This window comes from Oryctolagus cuniculus, chromosome 3 (assembly GCF_964237555.1).
Source record: "Oryctolagus cuniculus chromosome 3, mOryCun1.1, whole genome shotgun sequence".
Lineage (NCBI taxonomy): Eukaryota > Metazoa > Chordata > Mammalia > Lagomorpha > Leporidae > Oryctolagus > Oryctolagus cuniculus.
In genome coordinates, this window is record NC_091434.1 from 50,573,515 (window position 1) to 50,599,945 (window position 26,431).

General features: G+C 40.2%; 3 protein-coding genes across 28 annotated transcripts in view; 2 read left to right on the forward strand and 1 right to left on the reverse strand.

The window, feature by feature from the left end:
* PMS1 (PMS1 homolog 1, mismatch repair system component) overlaps window positions 1–24,083 on the reverse strand; it is a 118,266-nt gene extending 94,183 nt beyond the window's left edge. For 2 of the 4 annotated variants that reach the window (XM_051849352.2, XM_002712339.5), the window contains exon 1: window positions 448–600. The gene's annotated coding sequence lies outside the window, so the exon portion shown is untranslated. Of the gene's footprint in view, window positions 1–447; window positions 601–23,946 lie in introns of those variants that run through there. The other 2 variants (XM_008258829.4, XM_070070468.1) reach the window with 2 other exon arrangements.
* Window positions 635–25,355, forward strand: ORMDL1 (ORMDL sphingolipid biosynthesis regulator 1). 11 transcript variants are annotated; one of them, XR_011387200.1, is made up of 5 exons: window positions 641–798; window positions 3,012–3,192; window positions 10,327–10,478; window positions 13,990–14,185; window positions 25,286–25,355. XR_011387200.1 is itself a non-coding variant. In XM_070070479.1 (4 exons), exons 2-4 carry the CDS (start codon window positions 3,019–3,021, stop codon window positions 14,123–14,125), a joined length of 462 nt encoding a protein of 153 aa, XP_069926580.1. In that variant the 5' UTR covers window positions 635–798; window positions 3,012–3,018; the 3' UTR covers window positions 14,126–15,528. The 11 variants fall into 11 exon arrangements, 7 of the variants coding, with proteins under 7 accessions (XP_069926580.1, XP_069926582.1, XP_069926576.1 ...); XR_011387201.1 differs by lacking the exon at window positions 25,286–25,355 and adding an exon at window positions 20,459–22,958; XR_011387198.1 differs by having other exon boundaries at window positions 795–933.
* Window positions 25,307–26,431, forward strand: part of OSGEPL1 (O-sialoglycoprotein endopeptidase like 1) — a 50,912-nt gene continuing 49,787 nt past the window's right edge. For 8 of the 13 annotated variants that reach the window (XR_011387192.1, XR_011387193.1, XR_011387196.1 and 5 more), the window contains exon 1: window positions 25,307–25,527. Coding sequence is in view for 3 of the 13 variants with exons in the window: in XM_070070469.1 (XP_069926570.1) it covers window positions 25,307–25,527 (221 nt within the window). In the remaining 10 variants the exon portion in view is untranslated. The remainder of the gene's footprint in view (window positions 25,528–26,431) is intronic. The other 5 variants (XR_011387197.1, XM_070070471.1, XM_070070472.1 and 2 more) reach the window with 2 other exon arrangements.

Consider the following 26,431-nt stretch of genomic DNA (forward strand, 5'->3'; position numbering starts at 1 on the left):
CTCAATATAAATTTTTGGCATGCTCGGGATGTAACACAGGGTGCTTATCTTCAATGTACGGGAAAAACCTAGATTGACATCAGTAAAAATCGTGATTGACGGAAAAGTTTGCAAGTGCCCCTTAAAAATGATGCCACAATATATAATACCATAAAGCCCCACACTCACTCTCAAGATTAACATTTCTGCCTGGAAAACAACTTTGCAGTTCCGTACCCAGAAGGGTCTGCGACAAAGGCCACAGAACACTAACCAGCTCAGACCTGTTCAGCGAATGCTACCCACGAGTGCGCGCCCGCGAGCCTGGTTTCACCTTCCCGCCCCCGGCAGGCGCCCACCGTAGGCGGCGGCGCTAGTGCTAGCACTCGGACTGGGACGCGTTGTGGGGAGAGGCCCTCAAGACTACGGGAATGTAAGAATGCACGCCCGTTATCCACACGACAGTACCTTCCTGCTCGCCCGAGGCAGGAAATCACCGTCCACTAGCAGAGAGCCGGCGGCGTCCCACCTGGAGCCCAGGCCCGGCCACGCGGGAAACAGCCCCCTTCGCTCCCAGCGCGCTTGCGTGCGGAGGGGCGGGGCGGGCACCCGGCGCGCGGCACTTGGTCCCGCCCTGCCAGGGTTAACGTGGGATTGGCGCTGCTCGTAGCCAATCGCCTGGCAGCAAGGTCAGCCCTGAAGGCTTCCGCAAGCTGCGCAGCGCCAGAGCCGGTCACTGGCTTTCGGAGAGTGAGGCTACGCTGCCTTCGGCACCAGGCTGGTCTTTGCGCCGTGCCGGCCGCCAGCAGTAGGCGGCGGGTAAGTGGCACGGTCGCGGCTGGGACGGGGCTGCGGCCTTTGTTGGTGGACAGCTGCCGGCGGACAACGGTGTGCCTCAGGCAAAGCGCTGGCTGCGGCTGCGTCCATGGTGCTGTGTCTGGCCGTGCGGGCCAGGTAACCCCCGAGGCTCGCCCCCGGGTTCCGGTCACGGTGCCACGAACCTGATGGGCTGTGCGGCCGCGAGGGCGAAGGGGCGGTGGGGGAGGCGCTGCGGCAGCGGCAGCCGCCGCTTTTGCGGAGTTTCCCCTGACCGGGAGGCAGTCTGGGGCTGCCCGGCCGCGGGGGACTCCCCTAGAGGGGGCCGCTGCGGTCGCGACTTCAAAGGCGCCGGCGAGGCCCAGCGAGAGCCTCCGGTCTGCCTGTAGAGCCATTGTTTGCGCGTCCTGGAGCGGGCGCAGACCTGCTGGGGAGGGGTGTCTGGACCTCGATAAGTACCACGCCTGCTCTGCCTTCCAGCTCGTGTAAATTTTGGGCCTTTCGAGCATTTATTTTTTTTTTCCAGCCTGTGGCAAGTGGAAAAACGATCTTGAGTGATGGCATGTTCTTACTCTAATTTATGGCGTTAAAAACAAGTATGGAATATTCAGTGTAAATTTGAGACTTTTGCTTTATCGTACTAAAACTTTCATCACCGTAAACCTTGATGCCTGTTCCTTAGATCTTCAGAGGTGAAGGGGACGTTATCTTCCGGAAACACTTGCTGGATGGGTTGAGACATTGCTCTCTCTATGCTAGTAACTACATAACAGAAAGGGTTTAGGTGTTTTTACATCGGAGCTGTCCCATGTGTCATCCAGCTCCGTTTTTCCCCTCCCCAGGATGGTAAGTCAGGTTTATTTTGTTTAAGGAATTCTTAAACCCAAGTAAATACCGCCATGAAATAACTGGAAACCTACCACTTCCTCTTTGGTGTTCATCTTGAAGGTAAAGAGGAAAGGAAAACACTTTAAAAAGAAAAAACTATAGAGGAGTTGACTAGAGAAATATTCAGAAGAAAGATTCATTCATTGCTTTATCTAGTTGTGTCACACCCTGAGAAACAAACTTTATCCCTTGGCAATGTAAATTTTACACCAAGTTATGTCAAAGCATGTTGCTCCCAGATTCAGTATTCAATAAGGAATGATTTGAACTCTACCTGCATTAGACTTAGAAGTCTGGCTACCTGAGATGCAGACTGGCTGGATCAGTACTGATTTTTTAAAGATTTATTTTATTTATTTGAAAGGCAAAATGACAAAGACAAGCAGAGACAGAAAGAGATCTTCCATCCACTGGTTCACCCCCCGCCCCCCAATGGTGTCTGAGGTCAGAGGTGGGCCAGCCAGAAGCCAAGAACCTTGTCCTGGTCACCCACGTGAATGCAGGAATCCTAATGTGCTGCTTTCCAGGCACATTAGCAGGAAGCTGGATCAGAAGTGGAGCAGTAGGGACCCAGGACTCCAACTGGCGCTCAGATATGGGATCCTGCCTTAGGCAGCAGCTCAAACCTCTATGCCACAATGCTGCACACCGCCACCACCACCCCCCTTTTTAAATAGTAGTTATTCTGTTGGTAAATTGAATTCCTTGCTTTTCACTTTGCTCTCATAATACACAAAAATGTTAATTTTCTTCCAGTTTGAGTTTTCTTGTCTATTATTTCATTTAGTCAAACAAACATGCTAGAAGACAAGCTTTAGAGAAAAGGTTTTAAAAGTTTGTCTTTCAAAGTCAATGATAAAATGTCTCATTTTACTACAAGATCAGATGCTGAGGATTCTGTACCACCTTCATCAGTATATCCAAGTTGGAGGGAGTGTGTGTGAAAGAGTTTAGATAAACTGGGGAAAAATAAATTCTGGGTGGCATCACAGTTGCGGCACCATGTTAACACTGCAACACTATGTCCTGTATCTGAGTGCCAGTTTGTGTACTTGTACTGTCTAATGTGCCTGGGAAGGCAGCTGATGATGTGGAGGTGCTTGAAACCTGATACCCAGCAGGAGACCCAGATGGAGTTCCCAGGACCAGCTTTTGAGGGCATTTGGAGAGTGAACCAGCAGATAGAAGATCCCTCTCTGTCATTCTACCTTAAAAATAAATCCTTTTCCAAAAAATCCTAGTAACATACTTATTTCATTATGTCAGAATTATGGCTATTTAGATTTCTAATTATGTCAGTGATAACTGATATCATTTCTTCCCTACAGAGCAAACATGAATGTTGGAGTTGCCCACAGTGAGGTGAATCCAAACACCCGGGTAATGAACAGCCGGGGTATGTGGCTGACATACACGTTGGGAGTTGGCTTGCTTCATATAGTCTTACTCAGCATTCCATTCTTCAGTGTTCCTGTTGCTTGGACCTTAACCAATATTATTCATAATCTGGTAAGAATTTCACATTACACTAAACATACAGAAGTCTAAGGTTTAGTGGTTGCCAGAAGTCAAGGGGAGGAAGGAATTGGAAATTCTTATTTAATGGGTACAGTTTGGAATTTTTTATAAGCGGAATAGAATTTTGCAGATGGATAGTATAGTGATGGGTGCCCATTTAATGTTGAATTGCACATTTAAAAATGGTTAGAATGGGACAGGTGTTTGGTGCAGGAGTTATGACATCACTTGGGATGTCCACATCCCATTCAGGAGGGCCTGGGTTCAAGTTCCAATTCCATTCCTAATTCCAGGGTCTTAGTGATGTGCCTGGCAGGCAGTAGGTAACAGCTCAAATAGTTGGGTCATTACTATTCACATGAGAGACCTGGGTTAAGTTTCAAGCACCTGGCTTCAACATGACCCAGCCCCAGCTGCATTTATGCAGTGATGCAGGGAATGGAAGCTCTCTGTTTCTGTCTTGTTCTCTGTCTCCCAGCATTAGGCTCTTTCTCTAAGTAAAACCTTTTTTCTTCCATTGTTTGTGTAGAATCCAGCAAAGAGTAAGTAGTTTTAGTAAAAATTACAAGACACTGTAATTCAGGCTACTAGAATATACTAACCAGAATGTTTCAGAAGGATTCATGTTTTTTAGTTAATTTTAATTAGTCTAGTAAAAATCTTTGGCTTCAGTTTGTATTAAGGATTTCTAAATTGAGTAAGTTGAGTCCTGTTTTACTATAGAAATTTTGAACTTAATCAGATCTATGTGATTTAGGATGTTTTGGTGCCTTAGTTGCTGCCTGTTGACTATCACTCTCTGTTAGATGTATTTATTAGCTCCACAGAGTATCAGAGTTTGAATTAACTCTACTGACCATATTATACAACTCTGGAAATTAAATGTTCTAAATGGCACATGTTGCAGGCCTGCACACACACCTGATGACTTCTCTTAACAGCCTACTAAAGTATACTGAAAGAGGATTTTTTTTTTAACTTTTATTTAATGAATATAGATTTCCAAAGTACAGCTTATGGACTACATTGGCTTCCCCTACCCCCCCGATGACTTCCCTCCCACCCACAACCCTCCCCTAACCCGCTCTCTCTCCCCTTCCATTCATATCAAGATTCATTTTCAATTTTCTATATATACAGAAGATCAGTTTAGTATACATTAAGTAAAGATTTCAACAGTTTGCACCCACACAGAAACACAAAGTGAAAAATACTGTTTGAGTACTCGTTATAGCATTAAATCTCAATGTACAGCACATTAAGGACAGAGATCCTACATGAGGAGTAAGCGCACAGTGACTCTTGTTGTTGACTTTACAAATTGACACTCCTGTTTATGGCATCAGTAATCTCCCTATGCTCCAGTCATGAGTTTCCAAGGCTATGGAAGCCTTTTGAGTTCTCCGACTCTTATCTTATTTAGACAAGGTCATAGTCAAAGTGGAGGTTCTCTCCTCCATTCAGAGAAAGGTACCCCCTTCTTTGAAGACCTGTTCTCTGAAAGAGGATTAATGTAGCTAATTGAGAATTTTAATTGAATACACATTAACTGTATGTTTGTTTAAAGATATCCCAGTAAATGAGGACCTTAAAGCATTAAGTCAGAACAAAGTAAGAGAAACAGAGTTTTTTAAATTAATAGCTTCTGGAATGTATTTGAAATTGACTGGACGAGGAAAAGGATAATGTGCTGGTGGAAATGATGTGTCCATTCCCTCCATTTCATGTGATAGGACAAATACTATTTTTAAATAGTGACTTCTAGTAAACAGTTGAAACTAACCATGCCCCTTTTATTGAAAATCTTGCTTTGGCTTCCATAAGATCACTTTCTTCTCCTAGATGTATTTCTGATTTTCTTCTGTGTTTCCTCTTAGAGGGCCATCTTATTTTTTCTTCTCTTAAAATATTGCTGGCCCCAGGTTCTTTTCTTATACATTACTTTATCATATATTTTAAGTTTCTACTGTAGAATAATGATGCTCATATTTATATCACCAGATCACCCCATAGCTTACACCAAACAAGTATAAATTGATCTCATCTTATTCCTGATTTATTCCTTACTACCCTCAATCTGCTCCTCTGTTTCTAATCTTATTTAAAGGCACCAGTGTCTACACAGTAAGCTAAGTTACCTCAATGTCAGTGGCAAAGTGATAGGATATATCACCCAAACTGTTTTGGGAGTACCAGGGAGTTCTTATAATAACTATTCCAGGAGAACAGATGTAAATCAGAACTGTACTATGCAGACGAACACTACGTATGGTCACTTTGGTCTTAGAATAACTCTACCCTTTCCATTATACTCCATATCCATTTGGTCAAAGTCCTGTCTGTTCTATTGCTTTTTTTTTTTTTTTTTTATCAATTTAATCCCCATACCTTCATTTTTTTCTTGGGAGGAGTATTCCACTAAATCAAATGGTCTTGATGTTCCTCTAATTCTACCCTCCTCCAATCCAGTTTAGCACAATGATATTTTTAAAATGCGTGTCTGCTCAAATCATACTTTTAAGTCCTTGTGATTCTCTATTTCATTCACAGGAAAATCTCAAGTTCTTCCTGTGGCATAAAAGACTGACATCTGATAACTGCAGAGAATTAAAGAGAGACTCTTTATAATCTGTCATTGATAAACAGAACTTTCTGCTCTGGCTTAAGCTTTTCTGCTGTTTTAATATCCTTCCTCCCTGGCTGGTTCTACTTTTCCTGCCAAGTCTCTACTCAATATCACAACTCATAGCATTCTGTTACTATGTATTTATCTTACTTTTATAATTAGCACTTTGTCCAATGATGTATTTAAATAGTTGCTGAATAAATGGAGTCTTTTTCCTTCTCCAGTAGCACATGTCTTAAATATGTTTTAGAAGTCATCTCCTGCCCATGTATTCAAGTTGATTGACTGAGACTGAGGCACAATTTATAGCCAGAGAAAAACAATAGGCTGGCGCCACGGCTCACTTGGCTAATCCTCTGCCTGTGGCGCTGGCACCCCGGGTTCTAGTCCCGGTTGGGGTGCATGATTCTGTCCCGGTTGCTCCTCTTCCAGTCCAGCTCTCTGCTGTGGCTGGGAGTGCAGTGGAGGATGGCCCAAGTGCTTGCGCCCTGCACCTGCATGGGAGACCAGGAGGAAGCACCTGGCTCCTGGCTTCGGATCGGCACAGCACTGGCCGTACTGGCCACTTGGGGAGTGAACCAACGGAAGGAAGACCTTTCTCTGTTTCTCTCTCATTGTCTATAACTCTCTGTCTCTCTCACTGTCTAACTCTGCCTGTCAAAAATAAAAATAAAGAAAAACAATAGATAATTGGTACCCTGGAAGATTTATTCTTATTAGCCCATCACACTAAAAACCCAACTTAACAAGCCTTAGATGCAGTCATCATTATTACATGACTCCAAATTTAAGTTTCCTTTGAAGGTAACCTACTTTAAACCAATTAAACATATGAAACATATGAATGCTTTTAAACATGGGAAAATATACCTGCTTAAGAAAACATACTATGTTTGCCTTTTTAAACATTACAGTAAACACCTACAGTGATTTCTTTTTATTTGGTGATACAGTTCATTCTTAGAGATACATATTAATACTTCACAAGATTTTCGACCTGCCTTTAAAAAATGAATGAGAAAAATTTCTTCATTTTCATTCAGTAAATAGTTTTTAAGGGGTAGTTATGTCACACATACTTTTTTTCCTAATTCTTTTGATGTGGGTATAATCATCACTAATATTTTTACATAAGAAATATTCAAAATAAATATATTAGGATAGAATATATATGTACATATGGGCAGATAAAATTTAATTTACCCTGAAAAACATATATTAAAAATGTTTGAATATTACATTCTAAACAGTAGGAAGAGCAGGTGGTTTGGAGAAAAGAGTAGGAGGTTGTTTTCGTAGATTCTAATACACAAGTAGACTAGAGTAGAATTTCTTAACTTACTTGGAGTCAAACACTACTGAGAATTTGAAATAATATACTTTCCTGTTTTATAGTTCCTGTTAAAGCCGAAATGAAAAAAATTTCTTAGTACTTACAGAGTAAACATTCCTTGGCTTGCTATTTTTAATGAAACGCTATACAAGCACAAAGATCAGGCTAATTATTGTTAATGTGGAGGGTTTCACTAAAGAGTTGTCATTGGAGCTGTAATTTCAAGAATGAGGCAGTTGACATGGTAGCATCAAGACTTTTGCCTTAGTAACAAGGTACCTTTCTGTCCTGTATTTCCTTAGAACTCTGATTGTACCTTTGATAGCAGTTTCTGTCCTACTTTCTAGTTATTTATGCATTGCATTTTTTTCTGTACCATCACCTAAGAAGTTTGAACTTTTTTAAGGCTATGGACATGTTTTTTTCAATTTCATATGCATATACATGTCCTGTGCTCTATACACATAAGCCAGTTATTTAGTGTTTGCCGAATTGAATCCAGTTGAACATGAGTCCTTTCCTCCATAGCTTAAGTATTAATACTGCTAAATACCTTTTGAATTACCTGATGTAGACTAAGCTTTCAAAGGAAGGGCTCTCTTAACCTCCTTGAATAGAAAACCTCAAATCACTAATGTTTCTATTTATTAAAAGTTGAAGTAGAAGAAATGACATTACATCATGGCTTTAGCAGAAAAACTTTTTCATGATAATATTTAGGCTTTATGCTGTCAGCAGTGCCTCAAACAGAAATCCTGAAACAAAGTACTACCTTTTCAATCCCAGTGGGTATGATAATCTCAAGGAAATCAAATCTAACCACAGAATTAGGTGTTTACAAAAAGAAGAACAGCTCTTAGCATTTTTTTTTAGTTTTGTATTTTAAAAAGCCTTAAGACATAATATTAAAGCAAAATGGTGGAGTGAATGTTTGGCCTAGTGGTTAAGATGCTGGTTGAGATAACCATATTCCATATCAGAGTGTCCAGGCTTGAGTCCTGGCTCCAGGTCCAATTTTAGCTTCCTGCTAATGCACACTGTGGGAGACAGCAGGTAATGGCTTCAGTAGATGGGTCCCTGCCTCCCTTTTGAGAGATCTGAACTGAGTTCCTGGCTCCCAACTTAGGCCTCTGGCCTGGCCTGGCCCAGGACCATTGCAAACATTTGGGGAGTTAACCAATGGATGGGAGCTCTCTCTCTGTGCCTCCCTGCTTCTCAATTAAGTAAAGTAAATAAATCATTTTACAAAGCAGAATCCTGATTATAAAAGTGAATTGAGAGGCCAGTGTTAGCACGGTGGGTTAAGTGCCACCTGCAACTCCAGCATCCAATATGAGCAGTAGTTTGAGTTATGCTGTTTCACTTCTGATGCAGCACCCTGCTCATGCACCTGGGAAAGCAATGAAAGATGGCCCAAGTGTTTGGGCCTCTGCTACCCACATGGGAGACCCAAATGGAGTTTTAGGCTCCTGGCTTTAGCCTGACCCAGCCCCAGCCCCAGCCCCAGCCCCAGCCCCAGCCCCAGCCCCAGCCCCAGCCCCAGCCATTGCCCATTTGGGTAATGAATTAGCAGATGGAATATCTCTTTCTCTCCCTCTCCCCTACTTCCCCTCTAACTCTGCTTTTTAAATAAGTAAGTCTTTTTTTAAAAAGTGAATTGAGCTGAGCATTATACATTTTACATAAAACCATTGTTGTTGCATTGGAAGAGAACTAGTGAAGCAAGGGCCGTCCTAAAATTAAATATTTCAAAACCATAGAATTTATTATTTTTACATATATGTATTTGGCCAACTTGTGTGTTTCTACCAAGGTTTACTAATAGGACATTCTGAACGAAACTCCTATATATGCATTGAGAAAATGGTTAAGTCTATTTCCTAATTGAAATGTGTTAAAAAATCTAAATGAAATGATGTGATGCTACCCTGATACTAGTTTGTTCTCTTTTTTTTTTTTTTTTTTTAAGATTTATTTATTTGAAAGTCCGAGTTACACAGGGAGAGAAGAAGAGGCAGAGAGAGAGAGAGGTCTTCAATCCACTGGTTCACTCCCCAATTAGCCGCAACAGACTGAGTGGCACAAATCAGGAGCCAGGAGCTTCCTCCAGGTCTTCCCACATGGATGCAGGGGCCCAAAGACTTGGGCCATCTACTGCTTTCCCTGGCCATAGCAGAGAGCTGGATCGGAAGTGTGGCAGCCAGGACTCGAACCGGCGCCTATTTGGGATGCTGGCACTGAAGGTGGCGGCTTTACCCACTACGCCACAGCACCGACCTGATATTTATTTTCAGTTTAATAAAAAGAGATGAAACAAGTTGCTTTTGGTTGACCTTTTTACTGATTTTCATCCAGTAATATTTCTATTCCTCAGATGGCTTTATTTTACCACAAAGAAATTGTCCACAGCTTTTCACTATTATATGGACACTTAAAACTCAAGTTGTTAAGTTAAATTACACACAGTGCCAAAACCTGGAACTATTTTAATAGTATATATTTTTCAACTCAATAGATCCTGTATCTGCAGGCCATGCCCATAAATGCCCTCAAGGCTTAGTATTTGGCCCAGACAAAGCTGGGAGCCAGCAATTCCATCCAGACAGACATATGGGTGGCAGGAACCAAACCACCAAAGCCATCACCTTGTGCTTTCAAGGGCATTCACTGGCAGGAAGCTGGAATCAAGAGTAGAGCTGGGACTCAGATCCAGGCACGCTGATATGGACTGCCAAATGTCTGCCCCTGGAACTATCTTTTTTTTTTTTTTTTTAAAGATTTATTTATTTTATTTGAAAGTGAGAGTTACACAGAGAGAGGAGAGGCAGAGAGATAGAGAGGTCTTCCATCTGATGGTTCACTCCCCAATTGGCCGCAATGGCCAGAGCTGCATTGATCTGAAGCCAGGAGCCAGGAGCTTCTTCCAGGTCTCCCATGCAGGTGCAGGGGCCCATGTTCTACTGCTTTCCCAGGCCATAGCAGAGAGCTGGATCGGAAGTGGAGCAGCCAGGTCTCGAACCGGTGCCCATATGGGATGCTGGCACTTCAGGCCAGGGCATTAACCCGCTGCGCCACAGCGCCAGCCCTTGGAACTATCTTAATGCTTATTGGCATAGACTAATTTTGTATTTCATATTGATTATATACTCCCTTGCTTGTTTTCCAGGGGATGTATGTATTTTTGCATGCAGTGAAAGGAACACCTTTTGAAACTCCTGACCAAGGTAAAGCAAGGCTCCTAACTCACTGGGAACAGCTGGACTATGGAGTACAGTTCACATCCTCACGAAAGTTTTTCACAATTTCTCCAATAATTCTGTAAGTAGTAAAATTTTTATGAAGAGATTGGGATAAAAAGAATGTGTCCTTTTATCAGATTGAATTAGAAACAGAAACAATATTCTATATAAAATTCTATCATTAAGTAGCTATCATAAAAAGTACAAGAAAAATTTTTAACAAGTTGATAATAAAGCAGTTTTATTTTGGTCAGTACATACAGAAACAACATTATATGCTCATCACTGTACTTCGAAATTCTAAGATATACAGGTCAAATATACTCCAGCTCCTGTCCAAGTTCTTAAAAGAAAAGTAATTATATAATAATATTCTGTATTGCACTATCAGATTAATCTTCCTAAAAAGTGATACAGATGATCACAACAAATTCATTGGACTCCCAACCCTATTCATTATTCAGACTCCTTCACTGAGTATGGTTTAGTAACAAGTCAGGCTTTCGTGTAGGACAGACCTGAGTTGAATCCTATATCTATCACCCAGCCACCTTGGTTTCCTTACCTTATACTTAACTTAATTTTGATGCTATAAGAAATAAATGAGATAATATCTATTTTCAAAGCATTAATCTCTATCTGGTATCTAATTTCTTTATTTTACCCAATAGTAAAAATGGTTACTGCCTCATTTTCCCTTTACATGACTATTTTATTCCCACCCAATTTGTAAGCTAGTCAAGCTCTTCACAGCAGCATTTCTTGAATAGTTCAAATAGTTCATTGAATCCATGTTTGTTTAAATCACTTCTACCTGAATTGCCTTCTCTTTCTTGTCTGCCCCCCCAAGCTTTGTTGATAGATAACTGACAAAAATTACATATATATTTTATTTCTCCAGATTATAAATATATGGATAGCTGTGAATCACATTCAGAGACTTGCACATAATAGATTTTTTTAAATTACTTTTTTTTTTAAAGATTTATTTATTGATTTGAAAGGCAGAGTTACAGATAGGTCAGAGGCAGAGAAAGAGATCTTCGATCTGCTGGTTCATTTCCCAAATGGCTGCAATGGCTGAAGCTAGGCTGAAGAATGGCTGAAGCAGCCAGGAGCTTCTTCCGGATCTCCCACACAGGTGCAGAAGCCCAAGGACTTGGGCCATGTTCTACTGCTTTCCCAGGCCATAGCAGAGAACTGGATCAGAAGTGGAGCAGCGAGACTGGAATTGCACCCATATGGGATGCCAGCACTGCAGGCAGAGGCTTTACCCGCTGCGCCACAGCACAGGCTCCCATAATGGGTGTTTTATGTATGTTAATCAATACTTTATGCTACACAGCCTGTATATAATATTATACCCATAATAGACTCACTACAGTTTGGAGTAGCTGGAAAGACTTCTTAAGAACTTAGGAGGGGGTAGGTTTGGGATAGATGTTTAAGTAACAGGAGACATTTTTAAATGAAAGGAATAAATTGATCATAAACTGTTAGGCTTCTTTATATTCATAGCACTCGGGGGAAATTCTGAATTGGCATAGTGTCATATAAAATTGACATCAAAAGAAAAATGTCAGCTGGTGCTGCAGCTCACTAGGCTAATCCACCTGCGACGCCAGCACCCCAGGTTCTAGTCCCGGTTGGGGCGCCTGATTCTGTCCCAGTTGCTCCTCTTCCAGTCCAGCTCTCTGCTGTGGCCCGGGAGTGCAGTGGAGGATGGCCCAAGTGCTTGGGCCTTGCACCCACATGGGAGACCAGGGGGAAGCATCTGGTTCCTGGCTTCGGATCGACACAATGCGCCAGCCGCAACGCGCCGGCCGTAGCAGCCACTTAGGGGGTGAACCAACGGAAAAAGGAAGACTTTTCTCTCTCTCTCTCTCACTGTCTAACTCTGCCTGTAAAAAAAAAAAAAAATATATATATATATATATAGGGTCTAACAAAAATAACGGCAGTACCAAGAATAATGTTTACTCAGATAGCCCTGAAGATCTACCTGTTCACAATGTCCATGTTTCTCAGAAGATACTTTTGACCCACAGGTATGATCTCAGATATTCTGATTAAATTGCATACATAACTGAAGGAAAAGCAGTGAAGCCACCTGTACACCATTAATACCTTTAGGTGCTTTTGTACTTTCCTAATTAATCATAATTTGTCAAGTACATGCAGTGTTATTCTAGATTTTTAGATAAAGAAACTGACTCAATTTCCTTGTTCAACATCTTAGATTCTTTGGAGTCAAGAGACCAGAATAAACCCTGAATTTCTATCTTCTAATACAGGGCTCTTTCCAGTGTATCTCTTGGCAATTGACTGTTGTCATACTGATTACCGCCTGTGATTTGCATACCGTTGGAAGGTCCTCTAGGGTTTCTTAAGAGTCAGATAATTTTCATATATAATCTACATATAGAATTTTCAAAGATTTCTCTGTTGCTCTGCCTTTCAAGAATTTGAAAATAAACATTTATAAAAAGTATGCAAGTATATGAAAGTAAGAAGAGTGAATTTGATGTAAAGATTGAGGAATATAGTTTTAAGAAATAATTTTGTGACTATAGTAGGTAGAATATTGTAAATTTCTCAATATAGGTCATTATGAAAATAATGTTTGTACTTTTTTTTTTAACTCATACTTTGAAGGAGCTGTTTTCTAATCATGATTCCATAAGGTACCTCTTTCCCTTTATAAGAAACTGGAACAGTAGTTACCAGGAAAGATCATTGAAACACTTTCTCTTTGTTCTCTAGAAGTAGTCAGACAAGCACCTATATTTAAACTAACTTCTTGGTTATGATCAAGTAAGGTATGAACGATGTATTCTTACATCTTATCTCTGTTGGACTATTCTTTTAGTAGCCATATGATGTATCTGTGCTCTGATATACCCTTGGATAAAAGTAGACATGGTCAGTGATTTATGGTCTTTAAGATGGTTTATGCTCGTTCAAACAAATTCTCAGATGTTGGATGTCTAAATACATACATGCACTTGGTTATAGCAAAGCACTGTTTTACAACAGTGTCTTTCAAGTTTACAGTTAAACTGGTTATAAACCTGTTCAACCACAGTATGAAACTGAGAATATCAAAAGGATAGCCAAGTATTTGTTTCTTTCAAAGATACTGAATTGTACTCATGTACTAAAAAAGTGCATTTTTCAAAGTTTTACAGTAGAGGTGTTAACTTTTTGGCAAATTACAAAATCCTTTGAGAACATAATGGATGCTTTGGATCCAGATCTTCTCTTGGGAAGCATACACATAAACATCAAACTATACCTGAAATCTTGACTTATGAACCCTAGCTTGAAAACCTTCCATTTTAAAGGATGCTAAGAAGCCCTGTGTTAATTTAACATAATTGTAGAAATGCAAAGTATTTTCCTACATTAAACAAACTTTTAAATCTCAAATCAACTTAGTTTCAAGCTAAAATGTTTCTTCTCATTTTAGTGCTTAAAAATGGTTTACTTTTTAAGTATTTATGTTCCAGTGGTCTTTTTCTACGTTTTAATCTTTTTTTAATTCCAAGCTAATTTCATTTTTGGATGTTACATGTATTTTATCTCTACAGATATTTTCTGGCAAGTTTCTATACAAAGTATGATCCAACTCATTTCATCCTAAACACAACTTCTCTCCTGAGTGTGCTTATTCCCAAAATGCCACAACTACATGGTGTTCGGATCTTTGGAATTAATAAGTATTGAAATGTCTTGAAAGTCAATGAAAATCTTTAAAGCTGCTGAGTTTCTCATAAGGAAAGAGTGGTTAGTAAACTGCACTGTTTTCTGTGGTAATGTGAAACAAGAATTATTACATTGGAAGGCCAATTGCTGGTTCTTCGTATGCTATTGTGAAGTGCAGAGTTCTCAAAGATGCCTCTGTTTAATGCATCTGGTGTATTTCTGAAGAGAGGCTTTATAAGCAGACTGGGCAGGCCCAGCATTTAATTTAATGGCAGTACACAGAGGGTATAGCAGATAAGTCCAAGGAAGTAAGAGGTATGTAAAAAACTAGGACCAGCTTAACTTACAACAAATGGGCATTATGTTAGGAAAAGAAAACTTCCAATCATTCAGTCACAGTCAGTTTAAGCAGACTTACATGTAAATTAGAATCATCTCTTTATAAGTTTATTGTAGACTGTTTAATTACCTATATATTCCTCTTATCTTATGTAAGAGGACGTTAACCCTCTTGTTTCATATAAGCCAGTTCTTACCTTATGATTGTACGTTTTGGTTTTGCTGGCTCAATACTATGTGTTGACAGATGAGGTCATTTTTACATTTATTACATTACAGAGCTCATGAAGGTCCACCTTCATGACTGATTGGTGATAGAAGATAGCCAGGTATACAAGCAGCCTGTGAGTCAGTGTTCTAATTTTGGAGCAAAGTAGATTTTGCTGCTTTTCCAAACACAAGACTGCTAAGCCAATTAAGAAAATAATTTATTGTAAGCAGTTAAAGTAGATGGTAATTTAAAGGTATCTGTTTGTTTGGTTGAGCAGTTTCATTTGTAAAATCTGTGTCTTAGAAGAGGAAATAATATAAAGTGGAGAACTATAGCCAACCTGTGGTCTGGCAGAAACTGCTTCTCTAGCAACAGTAACAAAGTAACTAATGGAGTCTTTTCTAAGTCTTCCCGTTCTCAACCCCATATTTTGCCCATTAATACCAGTATTTTGCCTTTAAATATGTGGTTCTTAGTGTAGATAACCTAAAGTGGTAACTATTTCCAGAGCAACTATATTGAAAACTTGTGTTAGGAAAATGTCCCGTAGTTCCCATAGTTGCTGGCATTAATAATAAGAAATAATTAATACTACATGAAAAGTCACATATCAAAACAACAAAGTTCTGATATGAGGTGAAACTGAACAATACAGTAAAATTTACAAGCAAAATTGAGTGAAAAGAGTTATAGACCAACTTAAAAATCAGTTTGGGTCAGTAAGCTGACTTTTGGGGATAACGATCATTGTTTTGTATTTCAAAATATTGAGTTTCAAAATACATTGTATGATACTGCCTTTCTATGTTTGTCTTTTCCTGTGTACTTTTAAATGGTAATCTGTACTTTAATAAAATTTTTCCTTGGTATGAAATTTCAGAAGCTCTCCAGTGTAATATTAGACAAATCACATGGCTGTTTTTCAAATTTACTTTTAAGCAACTGAATTTGTAAAATTAAGGCAACTAAAAATGCTCTCTGTACTTCTTTGAAGTTTATATCACAAGACCTCTATTGCACATACTAAAGAGAGAGAAATCTGCCTCATATGAAGGCCTTCTTCCCCTACTTTCCTTGCTTTCTTTTTAACGTTTTAAAAATACTTACTCAGTAGACATTTTAGGGACCTATTCTGTTGTAGGTATTATTTTAGATTTTGCAAAGACTTTATAAATAAGATAAGCCAGTCCCTTCCACTGGGGAGCTTACATTCCAGTAGAGGACAGATAATAAATAAAGACCTATTATTTTTTGTAGTGGTAAATGCTATGGGGGTAAAACTTATGACAAAGAAGCCTGCCTCAGGTCTTCCCTGAGGATGCTGAGCTGTCAGTTAAACACAGACCTTGTTAATGTGAAGGAGCAAACAATACGAGGATTGGAGGAAACTGCATTCTCAGTAAAGGTAATGACAGTTATTAGGCTCTGGAGCAGGAATGTGGACTGAAGGAGCATGAGACAGTCACTCGTTAAGAAGTAAATAGGGAGGAAGAGAATGGCAGCAAATGAGATCCAAGAAGTACATAGGGGTCCAAGTCCTCAAGGGCTTTATAGATCAAGGCAGTGAGCAGGTTTTATTCTCAGTGTGACAAAGCCATTGGTGAGCCTTATATATGAGATTACATTAGGAATCTAACTTTTAAAGATCACTGACTAATTTGAGAATAAACTAAGGGAATAGAAAAATGGGAACCTACTTGCAAGAAATAGACTTGGGAAGCATTGAGATGAAATGAGAAACAGTCAGACATGGGAAATACTTCACAAGTATAGTTCACAAGGGTGATGCACTGAATTTAAGATGGCAAGAGGGAATTAAATGACTCCTAGTTTCTTGTTCTTAGCACCTAAATGAATGGTTGTGGTACTTAAATACAGAAATTTGGCTAATTTAAAAAAAAATTGTGCATCTTAATTTCAGGAGCCATAAGAACAATTCTTTTTTTTTAAAGATTGATTTATTTGAAAGGTGGATTTACAGAGAGGCAGAGAGAGAGATCTGTCCGCTGGTTCACACCCCAAATGGCCACAATGGCTGGAGCTGAGCTGATCCAAAGCCAGGAGCAAGGAGCTTCCTCTAGGTCTCCCACGTGGCAGGGGCCCAAGGATTTAGGCCATTTTTGACTGCTGTTCTAGACCATAGCAGAGAGCTGGATTGGAAATGGAGCAGCTGGGATTTTCAACCTGCGCCCATATGGGATGCCTGCTCTGCAGGGGACAGCTTTACCCACTATACCACAGCACTGGCCCCAACAGCAATTTCTTAAGGCATGAATGCAGAAATGCATTTATCAGAGTATCTTCCTGCATTTCCATATTACTATGGAATTCTAATAACTGTTTCCCTCATCTGTTCTACATAATATTTGTTGGAATTCTTCTGTAATAAAGACTTGTGCCTTCTCTTCCAGTTGTTCAATCATGTATAGTACAGACTGGTGGATGTTTTATTCTTTGGGTTACAGTCAATAGTTTTATTATTTAACTTGTTGCTCAGATTGTCCTGCAGCTTTGACCATAGGGAGTTCTTCCAAGTTGGGTTACTGTGTCCTTTTTTTTTTTTTTTTTTTCTGAGAGAGAGAGAGAGAGAGAGAGAAAAGAAAGATCTTTCTTTTTCCATTGGTTCACCCCACAAATGGCCACCTTGGCCGGCGCGCTGCGTTGATCCGAAGCCAGGAGCCAGGTGCTTCCTGCTGGTCTCCCATGCGGGTGCAGGGCCCAAGCACTTGGGCCATCCTCCACTGCCTTCCCTGGCCACAGCAGAGAACTGGACTGGAAGAGGAGCAACCGGGACAGAACTGGCGCCCCAACTGGGACTAGAACCCGAGGTGCTGGTGCTGCAGGCGGAGGACCAGCCTAGTGAGCCATGGCGCCGGCCCACTGTGTCCTTTTGACCTGCCCTTCCTTTTGTTTTCTTTTAAAAGATGTATGGTGTTATTGTCTTTTAAACTGTAAAGACCCTAAGGGGTATAACAGTATCTCCTTAACTAATATATTTTGAAGATTAACTTTATACAGTTAGATGAGTCTATAAGGTAAAGCTCTTAGAGACCATATAATTCAAACCTTTACATTATCTGAAATTTTCATTAACAAATCTTTCGTTCAACTCTGTTTTAACCTGAAAGAGGACTTTCAACTTGTAAGACAGCATATTCCTTTTATTCTTTAAAGATTTATTTGTTTAAAAGTTACTGAAAGGGGGAAGAGACAGGTCTTCATTTGCTTGTTTGCTCCCCAAGTGGCTGCAATAGCCAGGGCCAGGAACTTCTTCGGGTCTCTCATGTGGGTGGCAGGGGCCCAAGCACTTGGACTGTCATCTGCTACTTTTCCTAGGCCATAAACAGGTAGTTGGATCATAAGTGGAACATAAACTTGTGCCCATATAGGATGCCAGCATCTCAGGCTGAGGTTTAACCTGTTATGCCCCAGTGCCAGCCCTGCCTATTCTATTTTTTAACACATCTGATAACCTCTTACATTGAGCCCAAATCAAATTCTTATCCCACACAACCTTCTAGCTATTTGAAGAATTCTCACATTGGTATCTCTTCATAACTGAATAAATATAAAGGCTAGAGCCTTTACCATTTTCTATATAATACAATTTCACATTGCTCCCATTTTAATTGTAATTCTAAATACAAGAGGTGTTAAAGCTGTGATATGATTAGAGCATTACCATGTAATACAGCCTAATATCACTAATTATTTTAATACCATTTGCTACTGATTCACTTTATGGTCACAAAAACATCAGGTCTTCAAACTTGTAGTGCTACTAAATGATACTTCCCCTTTACATACTTATTGAGTGAACTAATTAATTCATCACTAAATTATTAAATTAACTGAATTGATTGATTAAATAGATTTTATTATTTATTTTTTCTATAGAAACTTATCTTGTCAGCTTTTAATCTTGCTCTTCTTTTATTTTGTAAATATTTGTTTAAAAGGCAGAACTCCATCTGGGTCTTCCATAGCAGTGGCAAGGGCCCAAGCACAAGATGTTTCATTGCTTTCCCAGGTGCAGTTAGCAGGAACTGGATCACAAGTGGAACAGCCAGGAGTTGAACTGGTGATCATATGGGATGTCAGCACTGCAGGTTGCAGCTTAACCCACTGCACCACAACACTGACCGATAAAGTTGAATCTTAATTGGCACACAATAGATTGCTCCTGCTATTATGTTCACTATATTAATATATGCCAACAGAGGGGTGGGTATTTGGTGCAGGGGTTAAGATGCCACTTGTGACGCCTGCATGCTTCTAATCCAAGTTTGTGCTAACATACACCCCAGGAGGCTACAAGCTCAAGTACTTTGGTCCCTGCCACCCACATGGGAAGCCTAAAAAGCCCAAATTAACCTCCAGGCTCCTGGCTTTGACCTCACATTTGGGAAGTAAACCAGTAGATAGAAGATCTTTGTCTTTCAAATAAAATGAAAATTTCAAACACACACACCAGTAAGTATAACCCAAAAAATAACACGCATGATGGTTATGAAGAAGAGTAATCCAGTATAGACCAATGCAGTTGAATAGTCTAGAAGACAGAGTAATCCAGTATAGACCAATGCAATTGAATAGTCTAATAGGATGACTAGAAAGCAGAGTAATTCCCAAAGGAGGACCATGGATCGTACATACTGATGTGGGAAAAGTTAACAGAGTCAGGAATGGGAAGGCAGCACTAGTTAAAATAACCAAAAAAGAAGCTTGGAGTAGTGCTGGGCAGAGAAGGGGTAAATAGAATGGCAGGAGATAAAAACTCCTCTGTGTGGTGTCAAAGAAAAATAATGAAAATGTTTGTTTTAATTTTACTACCTAATTTCAGTTCCAGTAAAATAAAATAATTCTGAGTAGTTTTTATGTGACTTAGATTTTAATTTCATATAGCTGTGAATAAATGCATGAGAATTATAAACATCAACTTCAGAACACTGAATATTTGGGGCATATATTACAGAGGGCTTCAGCTATACAGGGTGATGTTTAGTGTCACACTTACAGAAGTTGTTTGCATTATTCTTGATCATTTTTAATACTCTGAAATGTTTCCTAGTTAGGAAGAGTTTAATAATAATATGTTTGGATTTTGTGTAGAGCACAGTACATTATTCAAGTACTTAATAAATAATGGTTCTGGACATGATTCACCTACAGCTCTAAAGTTCTATATAATTTAAGTTCAGCAGATAAGCCAAGTTTAGCATTATGTCTTCACTCTGCATAAATGTAGCTTCATAAAAAACAGTGTTTTCAAATACAAGAACTATGGTAAGGAAATAAACCACATCAGTAGCACTGTAAAATAAACTTTTTTAAAATATAAATATGAATGGAATCTTTCTGACTTTCTAATTATGAAACTACATCTTTATTGAGAATCTTATTTTGAAAAACTTCCATATTTTTCAAATATACTCTATTTATGTTCACTGTATTATCAAGAAGAAAAATACAAGGGATCTCCAAAAATGTTCATGGGAAGAACCAGCACTTATGGCAGTAGGTAAAGTCACCCTCTGTGGTGCCATCATTACATACAGGCACCGGTTCATGTCCTGGCTGCTCTGTTTCCAATCCAGCTCCCTGCTAATGTGCTTAAGAAAGCAGCAGCATATGGCCCAAGTCACTGGGGCCCTGCACCCACATGGGAGACCCAGAAGAAGCTCCTGGCTTCAAACCAGCCCAGCTCCAGCCATTGCGGCCATTTGAGGTGTGAACCAGTGGATGGAAGATCTGTCTCTTCCTCTCTGAAATTCTGCCTTTCAAATAAATATTTTTTTTTAAAGTGCACTGAAGGGACCAGCGTTGTGGCACAGTGGGTTAAAGCCCTGGCCTGAAGCGCCGGCATACCATATGGACACCAGTTCTAGTCCCGGCTGCTCCTCTTCCAATCCAGCTCTCTGCTGTGGCCTGGGAAAGCAGTGCACCCACATGGGAGACCCAGAAGCTCCTGGCTCCTGGCTTCAGATCGGCATAGCTCCGGCCATTGCAGCCATCTGGGGAATGAACCAGCAGATGGAAGACCTCCCACTCCCTCTCCCCTTCTCTCTGCCTCTGTAACTCTTTCAAATAAATAAAATTAATCTTTAAAAAAATAAAAAGTGCACTGGAAATATATGTTAGGAAAAAACTACATGGATTTCAAAAAATTATTTGCACCAAAATAAACCTTTAATCCCATTTTCCATGAACATTTTGAAGTTCTCATATTATTTCTTCATTTTGTAAATATTTTTGATGGAACCACGGAAGCCAAGTGACTTACTTGCTTGTACCCCGGAAAATTGTGATCCTTTGAAGTATTTGTCCCTCTTACGAATTAGCAAATCACATGCTTCTGTCATGGCATTGAAAGTCAACAGAGGTTTATGAAAACAAAAGATTCACCTCTATTTCCTTCTAAAACCACACATTTAAAAAAATAATACGATCATCTAAGTATGGAGGTTCCCCAAAGTATAAATTACCATGTGTCTCTGCCTTTCAATTTTTTTTTTTTTTTTTTTTTTTTTTAAGATTTATTTGAAAGGCAGAGTTACAGATAGGAAGAGGCAGAGGCAGAGACAGAGATCTTATATTCACTGGTTCACTCCCCAGATAGTTGCAAAGGCCAGGGCAGGACCAGGCAGAAGCAGGAGCCAGCAGCTTCTTCCAGGTCTCCCATATGGATGGCAGAGGCCCAAACACTTAGGCCATCTTCTGCTGCTTTTCCCAGGCCATTAGCAGGGAGCTGGATTGAAGATGGAGCATCCTGGACATGAATGACTGCCCATACGGGATGCTGGCATTACAGGCATCGGCTTTACCCACTAAGCCATGACGCTATCCCTCAAAGAAAATATTTTAAAGAAACACCTACTTTTCAGAAAAGTGCCAAAACTATTTTTATTGCTTCCATACCATATTGACCAGGCATTCTGCTGATTATTTGAATTCTGCTTTTATTGTAATGTGGTCAACACAAAGATGGTGACAACTAGCAAACTCAACTACCTTAGCTTCCCCATTGTTGCATTTTTTATAAATTAACACATTAGTATTTATTAATGGCTTTTAGACAGTAGCATCTTAGCAGTTTGTGGTTTATGACTCAGCACCCCAGAGTCCAGTCACTTCCAGATCTGATAAATCAATTTTAAATCTATAAAAGAATCAAATGTTAAAACCATATGAGCACACCATGAACTTCCCAGGCCATGTATACATGTGGGGCAAACCACACAGCCTTCCCAAAGCAACTCCAGCAACTCCTCTCTCATGCACACTTCTCATCCCTATCTCCATAATTCTGTATTGCTTACTACTAGTTCTGCCGCTAGATGCTGAGATCCTGAGGACAGGGACAGACCTTATCTTTTTTTTATCACTAAAAGCTAATAAAGTTCCTAGCACAAAGGAAAGAACCCAATATATATATGATATATATATATATATATCATATGATACATGAAAACAGAAATGCAAGGTGATGTATTGGGTAAAATAAGATTTGTCTTTATTTTAAATGGAAAACTAGATAGGCAGTAGTCAAGACAAAATAAGCATATTTAGATTCAGCTGAAACTCTGATTCAAGCTAATAAGGTGCAATGGTTAGGCCATATTTTGCTGATAATGCTCTTGAGTAGCAAATAAGCAATATGATCTGTATGAAAGTCTAGACAGGCCCTGGTGGGCATATACACCTATCCTTAATCCTCTCCGCTGGTACAATAAAAAACATGTAAGGCATACAGGCATACCTTCATTTGCTAAATATGTACACAATCCAAAAAAGAATAAAATTCCTTCTTAATGTGCCCCAGAGTTCTGCTATTTCATATAATGTGGCATTCAAACTCAACACTTGCCAAGAGTGCCTAAATTAGAAATCTACCAATGCTAGTAGCACCAGAGAGCACTGGGATATAGCTGCTGAACATAATTTGAATTGCTAGGAAAATAATACCACATCTGGAAGGTTTTCTGTTCAGACTGGATTCTATTGCATTGCAGAAGTAAACTCTAGGGGCCAGTGTTGTGGCAGAGTGGGTTAAGCTGCTACCTGCAGCATAGACATTCATTATGGGTACAGGTTCAAGTCCCAGCTGCTCCACTTCCTATCCAGCTTCCTACTAATGCACCTGGGAAAGCAGCAGATGATCCAAGTGCTTGGGCCCCTGCAGCCATGTGGGAGACCGGGAGGAAGCTCCTGGCTCCCATCTCGCCCGGCCCTGGCCATTGCAGCCATTTGGGAGTGAACTAGTGTTTGGAAGACCTCTCTTTTCTAGTAAGTCAGTCTTTAAAATCAAACAGGATGGGAAATTTCCCTTAATCTTAATTTTTCTGTATTTTGTGGGTCAGCAATGCACCCAATGGGAAATTTGAGTTATTTTATCTTCTGGCAGTGAAGAAAATCCACTCCAGAGCCCGATAGTGCTGGCTTCTAATCCTAGCTCTGCACTTAACAGCTGTGTGTCTTGCAAATTACACAAACTCTGTAGCCCAGCTGCCGTAAAATGAGGACAGCAAGGGCTTCGTGAGGATTATTTAATCTCCAACAGTATCTGGTTAAATTCCACTTTCCTGTTATTGTTACGCATGCGTGAAAACTTTTGACAAACGTGTTCCAACTAAAGAAACTTAACAATAGTCCGGTCATTATGAATGCATTTATCTGTATCTATATTTGCACAGGTGATTTGCTTGTCTTTTATACCAACGGTATCACACCACGCAAGGCAGATATGTATGACGGCTCTGCCCAACCTTGCAGAATAAAGTCCTTGCTTACTAAAGCCTTAAATCTTAGCAGGAAAGGGGAGAGACTCAGAGTAAATCCACTCAAATGCTAACAAGTTCACAAGGCAATGTGTCCCCTTCCCCCTGAACCCCAAATAAAGCACTTGAGGAAGGTCCATGGATACCAGAATACAACGATGGTGAAAGTTGCCAATATGTATCACGAAAATAGGAATTTTTTTAAAAGGTATTTACCACCGCCCTCCTCCCGCCCCAGGCCTTTTTTAAATACAAAAGTGACCCAGCCCCAGCCATTTTACCCCTAAAGACTTGGGAGTAACGGTTGAGCCCGACCAGATGCGCTTCCGTTCTCTGGGAGTCCTGCGCAGGGTCTTGGGTCCCCAGTTTCCGCTCTTTTTCACTCACGAAAGTATTACAATATCTCAGGCCACACTACCCCATCCTTTTCTCACAGCGGTAACCAAATTCCAGCCAAAAGTAAAAAAGACTTCTTAAAAGAAAATGTAGTGTTTGAAACTTAATGCTGGACAAACCTGTACTCAGCGTCCTCCGGATCACACCAGCTGTGTGACCCTGTAGAAGTCTTGCTGCTTAACAAATCTGGGAGAAATTCACCAGCACACGTACGGCACCGCGCCGCCCTGGAGGGCGGGGGCTCTGGCCAGCGGACGCCGACACGCTGGGATGACGTCACTTCCGGGCGCCGGGCTCCGGCTTTCTGGTGCCGGAGGCCCCATGGGCTGTCAAGGTTGCTGGGGACGCAGGGACGAGTACTAGCTAGCGTCGTGCACGAGGAAGGTGGATGAGCTTGCTCTCGCCTTCTTAAAGCGGAGACCAGCACTGCCTAGGATATCTGGGTCTACTCGAGAGCCTTCTTACGCGAAAGAAAAAGTGCTTCGCACCGTCCTCCTGGCCCAGATTTAGTTACTGCAAATTTTCCTCTGGGGTATGTCTTCCTGGGGGCTCTCTTCGCAAATGCGCTTTGCAAACAGATCGCTCACTGATGCTCTGTCCCAAGGGCCGATGATTTATATGCTCTTGTTATGTTTCTTAAGATAAGCTTGATAATACTACTGTTTCTACCCCACATTGTGGGGCAGGGGTGTGTTTGTGTGTGAGCACTGGCTTTATGCCAGCTCTGGTTTTTGAACCAAATGGTTACACTGAGTGGAAGGTATCAACTAGCTGTTCCACTTGCCTTTATTTGATTAAAAAATACATTTTGTCTTAATTTTACCTATCTATGAATTGCACTTGTTACAGTATTATTCTTGAAACTGTTGTAATGTTAGCTGTTCCATAAAGAATAGTGAACACTGTGGTAAGAAAAGCATGAGAGTAATAGTACCGGTGGAGTATACTTTATCTAAAATCCTTGGATCTCAGAATTGTTTTAGATTTTGGAAGATTTGCATATATATGAGATCACTCAGAGATGGAACCCAAATCTAAACATGAAATTAATGTATGCTTTATGTACACCTTATACTCATACCGTCAAGGAAATTTTAATATTTTTAATGTGCTTATATTTTCACGGTCATTCATCAAATGAGTTCAGGTATAGAATTATCTACCTGTGGCGTCAGGTTGGCACTTGAAAAGTTTCAGCTTTTGGAGCTATTGGAAATTTCAGGTTTGTAAATTTGGATGCTCAACCTATAATATTAAAACATTATATTCATTCATACAACTACTTAGGTTCATAGGTTTCCAGGGCCTTCATAAAATTTTGGTAACTTTTGTCCTTTCCAAAAATTCCATAAAACTGTGTATTGAAAAGTAAAATCAGGTTTCAAAATTTTGTTTAACTGAATAGGATTATGGATAACAGTTTCAAATAACAATTTTGTTTCTGTAATTCTTTTTCAGGAATTATCTGTAAAGTTAAGTATGCTAATACTAAATAAGACAGCAAGACATTTTTTTAAACCATCAAAAAGGAAAGTTTATGAATTATTAAGAAGTTTTAATTTTCATCCTGGACCACAATTTCTTCATAAACTAGTCCTGGGAATTGAAACCAGTTGTGATGATACAGCAGCTGCTGTGGTAGATGACACTGGAAATGTGTTGGGAGAAGCAATACATTCCCAAACTGAAGTTCACTTAAAGTAAGTAGACATTATCTTAGTTGTGTCTCCCTCCTTTAAAAAAGAATAAAATCATTCTTTTCTGTATATTATATAGAAAAATTAAATTTTAGTAGCTAATTTCATATTGCTTTGTGTAAGCGCCTCTAAACTGCTATAAAAAAAGCTTCAAACATCTCATCTCTAGCCCAATTGCCACAAGAAACTAAGCTCAGCCCCAGCTCTAGTATTTATTGAACATTTTATCTTCATGATGCCATTTCTTGTTTTCTCCACCTGTTAAAGGATAATTAAAAAAGTTTGTGGAAAAATGGAAAAGATAAATTTATTTTGGCACAAAAAATTTTTGAAATCCATGCATAATTTTTTTTTTTGTTAGATTTAGACAGTGAGAGAGAGAGAGAAAGGTCATCCTTTTTCTGTTGGTTCACCCCCTAAATTGCCGCTACGGCCGGCGCACTGTGCTGATCCGAAGCCAGGAGCCAGGTGCTTCCTGCTGGTCTCCCATGCGGGTGCAGGGACCCAAGCACTTGGGCCATCCTCCACTGCCTTCCCTGGCCACAGCAGAGAGCTGGACTGGAAGAGGAGCAACCAGGACAGAATCTGGCGCCCCAACTGGGACTAGAATCCGGGGTGCCGGCACCGCAGGTGGAGGATTAGCCAAGTGAGCTGCGGCGCCGGCCCATGCATAATTTTTCATAAAACATGTTTTTCACAAACTTTTAAGATCCCTCATATGCATACATTGCAATTTTTTTGCACCACAATAAGCTTATCATTTATTTATTTAGAGAGGCAGAGACTGCTCCCATCCACAGATTCACTCCCTAGCTACCTGCAACAATCAAGGCTGGAACAGGCCAAAGCTAGAAGCCAGGGACTCAGTCTAAGTCTCTCTATGGATGGCAGGAACCCAACTACTTGA